We start from the raw sequence: 11,771 nt of genomic DNA, 5'->3' as shown, positions 1-11,771 counted from the left end.
AATATTGTCATGTTTTTAGTGCATGAATCTGAATTGAACAACCTGATAATGCTCACTCTGGTTATTGTTATCTGGTTGCTCACTACGTGCTCTTGCGCGCCGAATCCAATCAATTAAAAATGAAAACTGTTGCCAGCGCGAGAAAAGAAATATCATCGGTTTTATTGATACATACATACATACATACGTACGTATTAGCGTTTTATATAATATAGATAGGTAAGTTGGCAATGAAATGGTGGCAATGAAAATATTGCGTACTCAATTATATATTTCAGTTTCACAGTAAGATCTTAATTATACATAATTCATATTCATAAGATATTTTCATTAAAATATCATATTATTAAATCTCTCTATCATAAAATCTTATGAGTTGCGTAAGTATTTGGAATTGTTTTCCGTTATTGCATCTTTATTAAGTTGTAATTAATATTTTGTTTAAATTGCAATTTTAAACTGGGCAATCTTGACCATAAGAAATCAAACCTTATAAATGCGACATTCCTTTTTGGATGCGTAAAGCTGGTTTCAATAATTTAATTAAAAAAAATTACTTGCAGTCAAAAATAAAGACAATTTAAGAGTCATTTTTCGCACTTGAGCAATTTTTAAGTAGATTTAATTAAATGAATAATAAAATTGCTGTTATTATTTTTTAAAAAAAAATGCTACGTTTAAATAAATTTCTGAAAGCATAAATGAAAGTTAAAAAATTTTAATAATGCAAAATTTATTTTGAAAAAAACTCTCTACTTTTGTAAACTGAGGAAAAGAGTATGGGGAAAACTAAAAGAATATGGCTAAACTTACCGTTTTTCTGGCTATATGGGAACACCAAAATGATGCCTATACTACCTTTTGATGCCTATATCTACCATGGTTTAAGTCATCTACCATATTAAGACTCGGAAACTCATTACCGTATTTTCGGAACTTGGATTATTCTAAAAACCAAACGATTGATTAAATGCTGCCAAGAGATCGAAAAAAAAGTTGAGAGCAAACGATTCATTATTATTATTTTTTTAAAGAAATATTATTTCCGAACTCTTTGGATTTTTTCAATGGAAATTATATTTTTATTTCTTTTTTTATTATGATTAACGATTTTGAATATTGCACGCATAATCTTAGCTTGTTATTAATGTGGTTATAAAATAATTATCTTATTTATTATTTTTTCCTTATAAATCTATACATTTCTAGTAATTTTTTGTATATTCAGGTTAATTAAATTTATTTTTAGTTAATTAAGTAAATTTTTGTTTATTTTAAGTAAATTAATTCCCATTCCTCGAAACGGATGTCATTTAATTTTTCAGAATTCCTATAGATCTAGTAAAAAATACATTTAATATAATTCCTATTTTTCCTACTTGTTTCTTAAAAGACTGAAAGTCACACTTGAGCAATATTGCAGAAGAGTTTACTTATTTATTTTTTTTTGTTTAAACAGGACACGTTTCTCGCATGTCACTTATGTTAAAGAAGAAAAAAAATCAAGAAAAAATAAACTTTTGTTCTGTTTTGATTTCATTTTTTGATAGATGCGGTTCTACTTTCTTTGCTCCGTATACCACACGTTTGTGAACATCCAAAGAAATATCCACTGTATTGTAAAACACATCTATTATACAAACTTATTCTGATTCTTTCAAACTTTTTCTTTCATTTGTAAATCTTTAAGAAATTATAATAGATTTAAGGTTCTCTATCTCTATAGAACTCAAAGTTAAATTATTCAAAGTTAATCGACTTTTCAAAAAATTCTACTTGATTTCAAAAATGTGATCAAACTTTTTTTTTTAAATTAAAAATTTGTTTCACGAAATTTGTAATTCTTTTTGTGATCTTATATTTCTTTTTATCGACTATTGTGTTTTTATTTTTATCTGAATTCATAATTTATTTGCTTTTTGAATTATTATAACTTTTCATTATTTAAATAACATCAAAAATTCGAAACTTATTGCAAATTCAGAGTTTTAAAAAGACATAATAGCTATAATAGTTCGAAATGAATAAAAAAAAATAATACGATATAAAAACAAAAGCCTTTCAATATGGCTGATATTTTATAGCGTTGCATTCGAAATTTAAAATGTATTTATAAACTTCCATCTTCAATCTTTACTTTCTTTAAGAAATGTGTAGAATTTTTATCTGTTACTAAAGTTATGAAATACCAATTTTTGAGAGGCATCTCACCTAAAAATCAAGATAAATTTTCTTAAAAATACAGTTTTTTTAGTAGAGAATTACTGCTTTTTTGAAAGCTAAAACATTCAAGAAAAATTTTCTAGGAGAGTACTTTAATCAAAATTTTTGTCACGTTTTAATAGATGAATAGTTTAAAAAATCCTCCCATAACTTTTACGATTAAAAAAGGAACAGTTTTCATAAAACTTGCAAAAAAAAAATCTTTCATTCTTTTCTTTAAAAAATAAATAAAAAAAACCTGCATCGATTTATTTTATTTAAGTTATACCTTATTTGTTTTACTTCGATTTTTAAAACTAAAAATAAAATCATAAAAAATTATTCAGCTTCTTATGCTTGGATAAAAATGTGTGTAGTTTCTTATAGATGTAACGCCTTTTTTATTTTTCTCTATTTTTAATGAAATTTTAAAATTTATAATAAGTAACGTACCTGCAACATGAACCTACAACGCAAGAAAAAAATATGTACAATTATGTCTAACTTTACAACTTTTTTAAAAATATTTATGCGTCAAGTCTAATTTTCGCACTTATGTTATTATCTAAGCTATGTTATCTAAGCTATATGTTATCTGGACTCCTCTTTTAAAGCTTAGTTTAAATTTGCAATATGATAGTGAACTTTCAAACATTATATTTCCAAACAAAGTTTTGGTAAAAGCTTTTACTATCCATGGTTCATACTCATTTAAAAATAATAAAACTGACTAACTTATTGTTTTTATTTCAAAATAAAAATACTCAAAATCCGAATTTCACAATTAAATGTATTTATTTGAAATAGTCAATTATTATGGCGATTACTTACATTACATATTAAAATTAATTTCGTAGTTTTGAAATTATTTTTGATAAATTTTTTTTAAGAAAAGTTAAAACCACGTTAAGTGCATAAAACTTTACAAGGGTAATTTATGGATATTGGATAATAATGAAATCAAAATTTGAATCAGCACTTGTTTTAAAAAGTAAACAAATTTTGAAAAAATTCTAAAAAATAAAAGTGCAAAATAACTTTTCATTTTGAACGGAAACTATAAATAGGAAAGTTGCCGATGTTTTCAACTTTTTTAAACGCAAATTAATTGAACAATCCAAATCCATGTTTGAACGATAATAGATATAAATAATTAGTTTAAATTTAAAATTTAAACTCTTTTTTTTTACAAAAGTATTTACTGTTACCAATTTTACAAAGTTTCCTTTTTACTTCCTTTTTTTCCGTCTCGTTCATGTTTTTGAACAATTAACGGTTTACAATTTCTCGCGTCATCAGTCAAAACTCGACCAAAACCATCAGGTTAAAATATGAAGACTGTTATGTTAACAAAATTCCGGTCTGGTTTCAAGGGAAACAAAAACTGAAATTATAATTTTCCCACCGAAATAGAACACAAAAAAAGTCATTATATACAAAAAAAAAAAAAAAAAATTTTATGTCTCTTATTAAAGAGAAGACGTTGTATTTTCTCAACATTATATATTTTAGCTTTACTAATTTCTTTACTCTCACACATGCAGAAATTATTTACGCACTAGCAATTTCTGTGGCGCCTTTTTGTTTCGAAATTATATGGGAGAAATTATTCTTTTACGCCCAAAAAAAAAAGACTGTTACATTTTTTTCAAATTTTGTAATTCTGAAGAAACAATTATAATAAATGACTATGAAATACAAAATATGTAAATTCTATAAACAATTATAATATATAAGTGTTTTTGAATTAATAATGGAAACAAACTATGCTTAAACAAAGCGCTCTTTCCTAATTCAGAGCTTTTATCATTTAATTTTATTTTTTATGTTAGTATGCGAAAGCTGGGTAAAAAATTTAGATTAATTATATTTTTATGTTAAGGAAATATTGATTAAAAATGCCTTTTTCTATTAAACCTTGCAACGCCATATTGTTATTTTAACTACTTAGTAATTTTAGCTAGTTTAAAATCTTTAGGGAATCTCATGATAGAACTCGAAGTGAATAAATAGTTAATGCTAATAGACCTGGTTATAAATTAATAAGATAAGTAAAACTAATTCTTAATGAAAACACTGTACACTGTAAGAAATTTCTCGGTAAAAATGGTTAAATAGCAATTTATTTAATTGTTATTATATCCAATCAAAACAACTAAATAACCATAAAGAAATATTATATTTGAACTGTTAAGTAAACGTTTATTGATTGTTTTTACCTGATGCAGTTTAACAACCAGTATTCTATCCGCACCAACTAGGCCCACCTCACGAAGCTATTTTGTTCTGTGCAGTTGGGTACATGGGTACTGTACTTGAGAGGGCTAATACGTCAATCTCATTGCCCGGCTGAACAGGGGTTCAAACATTTTTATAAAAAAACTAATTTTTTTTGTCTTAGTTTTTTTTGACTTACTAATTTTTTGCTATAATTTAAAGAATATTCAATTTATAAAAACAAAATTTTTGAAGTAATTTAAAATTAATACCAAAATTATTGTTTTAAAATTTGAGAAAAATTTGCTGTAAACTGCGCATGATATGAATATTTAAAGTAGTTATTTCATACTGTGCATTTACGAGGAAAATTCATTTTTTTTAATAATTTTGTTGTGAATCGAAAGCTTAAAATAATAAAGGATTTTCCACGAATTTTATTGTGCATCACGAGACAAAATTTAATAACAAATGATAACACCTTTCAATAATCGTCTGGACACCAAAATGTGATGAAAGAAAGAAAGCATTCGAAAGAAAACATACTTTTGTGGGGGATGATCCTCCACAATGCCTGTGTCATTATTTTTATAAATCTTTTCCTAAGTCGTGCACTCCATTTGTTAATCTTTAAAATGATAATCATGTTAAAGAAATTGTATTATTTTAATGTGTGGAAAAATAGATTGTTAAAAATTTAGTTATAAAATCAACTTTCAGCTTCTTGCTTTCATTTGCTACAGTTACACACTATATAAATTGTTATTGCTTAAGAGACCTTTTATTATTTTTTTCAGGTTTATTGGGTGCTGCAGAAGTACCAATGAATGACACATTTAACTTGGAAAATCAAGTTCCATGTCCTGGAGAATGTGTACACGCCTTAACATCCATTTTGTGCACTAGGGTTATTGAACAATTTAACTGTGGCGCAACTTATTTAAGATGTTGCGTTAGTAGTGATTTTAATTTCGGAACTGTAGTTGAAACTTCAGCACCACTTCCAGAAGAGACGTCGACGGAAAGTTCCACCGAATACGAAGTTTTCCTAATTTCAACGACTCCTAACAGGGGTAGTACCATAAATCCTATTCACGAGACTGTCCCTTCACCATCGTCCATTACTACTTACAAACCAAATAACACTTACCATCATCCCCCTACACCAAAACCATCAAACTTTCACACACAGCCAAATGCTACTATCAAGCTTAAACCATGTTCTGGTATTTGTGTTGAAAATATATTTGTGCGATATTGCAGCAACACTATTCCAGAGTGGTGCGAAACAGGATCAACCTGTTGTGCATCCCACCATCAAGATGAGAATGAATTTCCACACGATACATCAACTGCTGCTACTCCCACTCCTAAACCAGTTGGATATGATAGTGAACCAGTTAAGCAAGAGAAACCGGAGGTATCTACTATTCCTGAAAAGATAACAGCTCCACTATGCCCTGGATCATGCGTCTCCCCACTGTTCAGTCTCTTATGTGATTCAGTTGTTGAAGGATATCATTGTCCAAATGAAGGTCGATGTTGCATTAGCAATGAAGAATCTGAACCTGAAACAACGACAACAACTACTCCAAGTTATCCCAATTTACAATCCCCCTGTCCTGGAGCTTGCATACCCGTATTTTTGAGAGGGATGTGTAATCGCCCGTCAGAAGTTATAATTCAATCCGATTGTGACAGAGATTTTGTTTGCTGTTATCAACCAGATGTAAAGGATAACTTGCATATCGATGCTCCTCAAATTCCCCTTTTACGTCCAGGCTCTCCCCCTCAAGGCTATTTGAATAGTCCATATGGACCTCAGAGCAACAGGCCTCCAATGCGTCAGCCAAATCTTCCCAATCCTCATTATCAAAGACCCCAAGTACCTTATCCCTCAAACCCTGTCCCTCCTCCAGTGTTAGTTCCCCATGTGCATAACCAGCATAGTGCATCGGAAACCCACGTGCAAAATAACCATCCTGGATTTCAACATGCTCATAATCAACCAAGTGGAACTGATTCATTTAGTCACGATAGTTATTATGGATATCAAAATGTACCCAATGAACCAAGTGGACCTAATTCACAAATTCCTAATAATAATCCCGGTTTTCCCCCAATGCAGAATAAACCAACTGGTTCTGATTCTTATAATCCTTCATTATATCCTCCAATGCGAAATAAACCAATAGCACCGGATCAAAATATTTATAATGATAGTCCCAACTATCCCTTTGCACCACAAATCCCTTCTCACGTACAAAACTTACCCGATGGTTATGATATTCACGAAGAAGTTGATGGTCCTAAATATATACCACAGATACAACCTAACCAAGAAGTTGCATATGGAGTTAATCCTTCTTTACCTAACAATTTTCCAAATTATCCGAATGGTCAACAGAACTTCCCTAGTCGACCTCAATATCATAATAGCTCACTGGATCATCATCCAATCGAACATGGTGGACCTGATGTCGATCAAATGGGTCATCATTTTTATGACAGAAAGAAGCAAAATATTACGCGGTTAGAATTTCCACAGACATTTGTTAACTCGCAAGAACAGCCTCAGTCAGGAGTAAATTATGGCACACCTACTCGCATAAATCCTCCTATTATTCAAAATCCAAAACCAGTGATGCAACCCGAAGAGTTTACAATGCATAAAAAGCAGAATGGTGATCCTAATCGTTTTGTTGACGCACCAATACGTTTCGATTCCGATCGTGTTCGACCGATAATAATTGATCTCAACAATAATCCTCCGAACCTAGAAAAATTCCATCCCATTATTACGCCAAATCAACCTCCTTCGACATCATCAGAAAACAATAATGATGATTCGAAATCAGTTATTCACATTCCCTTAAACGTTCAGTTAATGGAGAAAATTCCTGAGCACTCAGTGCCCCATTCTTCCGAAGCAGCAGGAACCTCTTTCGTACCAGTTCAAGACAATTTCAGACCATATCCAATGCAGCAAACCTCATCAATTTTGAACCAAGCTAAGCCATCATCGCCAAATCAAAAGCCAACGAAGCCACCAATTGCTCCTAACGTAGCAATCCACAACTCAATACCAGCCAGTAATATTTCACCCAATAACAGCGAACCATCTCACGTTGACAATACGAAAAAGGATTCCAGACCTGAATGTCCAGGATCATGCATAGGTTCCTTTTTAAGATTCACTTGTTTTGGATCAAGTGTTATATATGATGGATTCGGCTGTGAATCTGAAGGAACACTTTGCTGCACACCTGTTGAACACGTTCAGAAGTATGAAGAACACCTCAAATTAGGAAAACCATTAATTATTTCAAGCTCTGAGGAAGAAAAGAAAATGGAAGGTAATTTTTTTTAAAATTCCGAATAATTCTATTAGTAATATCATATTTTCGTTTGGTATGGGTTATAAGTTCTTCAGAAATTTTAGCAAAACTTAATTTGAGGTTAAAATTTCACACAAAAATGTTATAAAAAGTAACGTGACTTGCTTAATAATACCCCACAAAAATATCTTTAAACGTAATGTCAACTTTTTTCCAAAAAAAATTATCTTTATCTTTCCTACCGGTTAACTTTAATACGATTTATGATTTTATTTTAGTTTATGGTGAGAGGATTTATCTGGGACATTGCTGGTTCCTATATTTTAAAACTGAATTTATTGAAAATTTAAAGACGTGCAAAAGATTTTTTACAACTACGAAAAACTCAGCATTTTAAATTTTATTACGGATTTGTCATGATTTAGTTATCTGTAAAATTAAACTATTTTTTGTATAGCATGCACCTGACAGTTCTGTGCCAGTCGGGTGAGGAAGTGCAGCAGGCAATTTTGAAATTCTTTAATTACGATAACAAAAAAAAAGAAGCTTTATCAAACTGGTACATTCAAATTGGTTAATCAGTGAAATGATTTTCTAGATGCTGAAAAGCTGACTTTTTCTGATAGATTGCACAATTCATACTTTGTATGACAGGCCAAATATGAACCGTACAGTCATAAAACGGAAATATTTGATCATCCCTTACAATTACGATAGCAAAAAAAAAAGAAGCTTTATCAAACTGGTATATTCAAATTGGTTAATCAGTGAAATGATTTTCTGGATGCTAAAGCTGACTTTTTTTAGATGGATTGTACAATTCATATTTTGTATGACTGACCAAATATGAACTGTGTACTGCCATAAAACGGAAATATTTGATCATCCCTTACAATTAAATATAACAATTATTTGTAATTTAAAAAATAAATAATGAAATCAGCAGTTAAAAATAATTTTAGTTTTTAGAAATTACAATTAAGTTTTATGAAATAAAAAAGCATACAAGAACAACATACTAGTTATTATAAAGCCCATATTGTTTACCCATATAGAACCGCATGGGCACTTTATTATACTATGTGACCACTATATTGGGTTTCACCATATTTGAATATGTTGGGTCTCATAATTTATGGATATGACCATAAAATTAGACCCCTGAAAATGGTGATATAACAACCATATATTTTCTTTTAACTTATTTAAATTGAATTTTTGTCATAATATATTTTAATTTTGTATCATAGGACTCATAATTTAAAGTGTGATTTATATTAAATCCTGATTAAAAAATTTAATTTTTTTTTTTTTTTTTAAAGATGCTTCTGCCGTTCGAAGACCAGGTTTGTATGTGTGTGGAATAAAAGGAAATCAAAGAAGAAGAGTTGGACGTGTTATGGGTGGTAAATCTTCTACTCCGGGTGAATGGTGTTGGCAGGTAATACATGTAACATCGTTCATCCATAAAGTTTTTTTTTTATTATTATTTTTTGCTTGTTTGAGGACTTGTTAATATGATAAAAAAAGTATAATGTAATAAATTTAGTTCCTGTTTACATCAATCAAGGAATACAATTATAAAAAAAAGCAATTTTCATTGAGGAATAGTTCTTATTACAATATATTATGTAATTTTAATTAATTATAAAAAAANTTATGGGTGGTAAATCTTCTACTCCGGGTGAATGGTGTTGGCAGGTAATACATGTAACATCGTTCATCCATAAAGTTTTTTTTTTATTATTATTTTTTGCTTGTTTGAGGACTTGTTAATATGATAAAAAAAGTATAATGTAATAAATTTAGTTCCTGTTTACATCAATCAAGGAATACAATTATAAAAAAAAAAAGCAATTTTCATTGAGGAATAGTTCTTATTACAATATAATTTAAATTTTTATTTAATTATAAAAAAAATAAGTATTGAATTACTCTTTAAAAAGATCTCAAATAATTGTTTCAATTAGTGGGAAATAAAATGAAAAGAATGCTAAAACAGTTGTAGTTTCTAATTCAAAAATCAGACACTTTTAAAACTAAATTTAAAATCATTTTCATCAGCTTTTTTTTTTTTTGTAAAATATTTTTATTTTAATTTAGTTTCTCGCAACTTTGTGGTCATGTTGGTTAACCATGACCACAAAGCCATGTAGGTTATTGTACGTGCCTTTAACCCACTAACGGTTCTGCACGTAAAAAGTCGTATAAAAATCTACACTCCTCTCCGCATAGCAAAACCGGTCTTCTATGATATTAGATAGGGAAATAGTGCATTGGGGGGAAAAACACTCTCAATTTTGCCCATTTGTTAGATGCTCAGTGGGTTAAAAACGTAACTCATATGGAACTCTACCAAATAATCCCTCCGTTTATATGGGTCTCATACATGACTCATATAGACCTTACCATATGAGAAAACTTATGTATAATTTTAGAAGATACCAGACACTGAAGAACAACATACTAATTTACATGAGGCCCGTATTGCTTACCCATATAGGGCAGCATAGACACTTGATTATACTATATGACCAATATCGGATTCAACTACATTTGAGCATGTCGGATCCCATAATTTTATGGATATGACCACAGAAATTGGATCCCTGAAAATAGTGATATAACCAAAATTTTATTTTTCTCAAAACTGGTTCTTGTTACTTATTCCCTTCTACACTGTACATGCGTTGACTTTGCGTGCGACTGTAAAAACGTAGGTTTATTGTTATTGTTTTAAGCAAAGAAAGCTAAAGTCAAAATTCATTTTCTTCATAAAAGAAGAAAAAATTGATTCGGAAGTAATGTTATTTCATTTTTTTTGCACTCTTGGAAATTAACTTTTTATTTCTCTAGATTTTATACCAAAAGTAAGGAGACAAACAAAATTTAGAAGCCATATATGACTTTCTAAAGCATTTTATTAATTTCCATACCTCTTATTAATGATGGTATGGGCATTAAAGCCACACAAACTTTATTTTGCATTTTAATTTGCATCCATTTTTGTATTTATATTAAATATTTTAAATGAATTTTGTTAATTTTAATTTGATAGCTTTCCACATTGTAACTATGTGTTTGATTCAATTTATTATAAAATTAAGTAGGGGAGAGTGGGGTCAATTGTAACATTTTTTACTTAACTATTTTTAACTAACAAAATATCCAATATATTATCAGTATTAGGGCGATTCCACGAAAAGTGGTCCTGAGTGACTAAATTTTCAAAATTATCGTAAAATCAAAAATGACACAATTTCGGAATCTAGAAGATGTACATTTTTTAATAGTTAAGATAGTTTTTTGAATTACAAAAAATATTTATGTGAATTCTAACAAAAGGTGGAACACTATGAATTTTAACAGGAGTTCTCTTCTTTGTTATGTTATATTCCAATGGAGTTCTTAAAATATTAAAGAGCAATAAAATAGTTTTTAGTAATAAATATAACTATTTTACTCTTTTATCATTGTTTAATGTATTTTTTTAATTTGGCCTAAATTTTTTTGCTTGTTTGAAAGTCGATTAATCAAGATAGTCTAATTTCCCAGTAACACACGTAACATAATTTTGCATTTTTTTCTGTAAAAACTTTAGTAAAAAAGAAAATTTAAAAATTTTTTGTTTTATAAATTAAGAAGGCAAGATATGCANTACAATATAATATTCTAACACCAAAAAAAGTACTTACGTAGCGTGAAAATATCTTTTGTGATATAACTCTTTCAAAAGTACCTAGAAATGGTTACCAGCAGGGGTGTACATGTAGATTCATTAAATACACCTTGTGCGCCATCTAAGAACCAAATCTAAAACCCGATACTCGAAATTTTTGCTCTGTTACAATCGTACCCAGTTACAATTGACCCCACTCTCCCCTACTGTTAATTGTTTGCTTATACATAAATTGTTTGCTTAGAAATTTGTCATTTATCTTTAATTTAGGTACATACAAGTACAGTTTGTTTTATTCCTCTTCATGCTTCCAGTAACAATGTCAAACTTTTTTT

The 11,771-nt window shown here is 29.3% G+C and overlaps 1 protein-coding gene and 1 long non-coding RNA gene across 2 annotated transcripts in view; one reads left to right on the top strand and one right to left on the bottom strand.

Moving 5' to 3' along the window:
- Positions 1–11,771, top strand: part of LOC107447415 (protein masquerade) — a 30,905-nt gene that overhangs the window by 7,148 nt on the left and 11,986 nt on the right. Inside the window, exons 2-3 of the mRNA XM_043040883.2 lie at positions 5,217–7,775; positions 9,080–9,198. Of these exons, the coding sequence (XP_042896817.1) occupies positions 5,217–7,775; positions 9,080–9,198 (2,678 nt within the window). The remainder of the gene's footprint in view (positions 1–5,216; positions 7,776–9,079; positions 9,199–11,771) is intronic.
- The window catches only part of LOC110282957 (uncharacterized), a 50,559-nt gene that overhangs the window by 29,373 nt on the left and 9,415 nt on the right, over positions 1–11,771 (bottom strand). The gene's annotated exons all lie outside the window — the stretch shown is intronic.

This window comes from Parasteatoda tepidariorum, chromosome 4, assembly GCF_043381705.1.
Source record: "Parasteatoda tepidariorum isolate YZ-2023 chromosome 4, CAS_Ptep_4.0, whole genome shotgun sequence".
Classification (NCBI taxonomy): Eukaryota; Metazoa; Arthropoda; class Arachnida; order Araneae; family Theridiidae; genus Parasteatoda; species Parasteatoda tepidariorum.
Note: the sequence above shows the minus strand (reverse complement) of the source record. Positions and strands in the feature narration are given on the sequence as shown.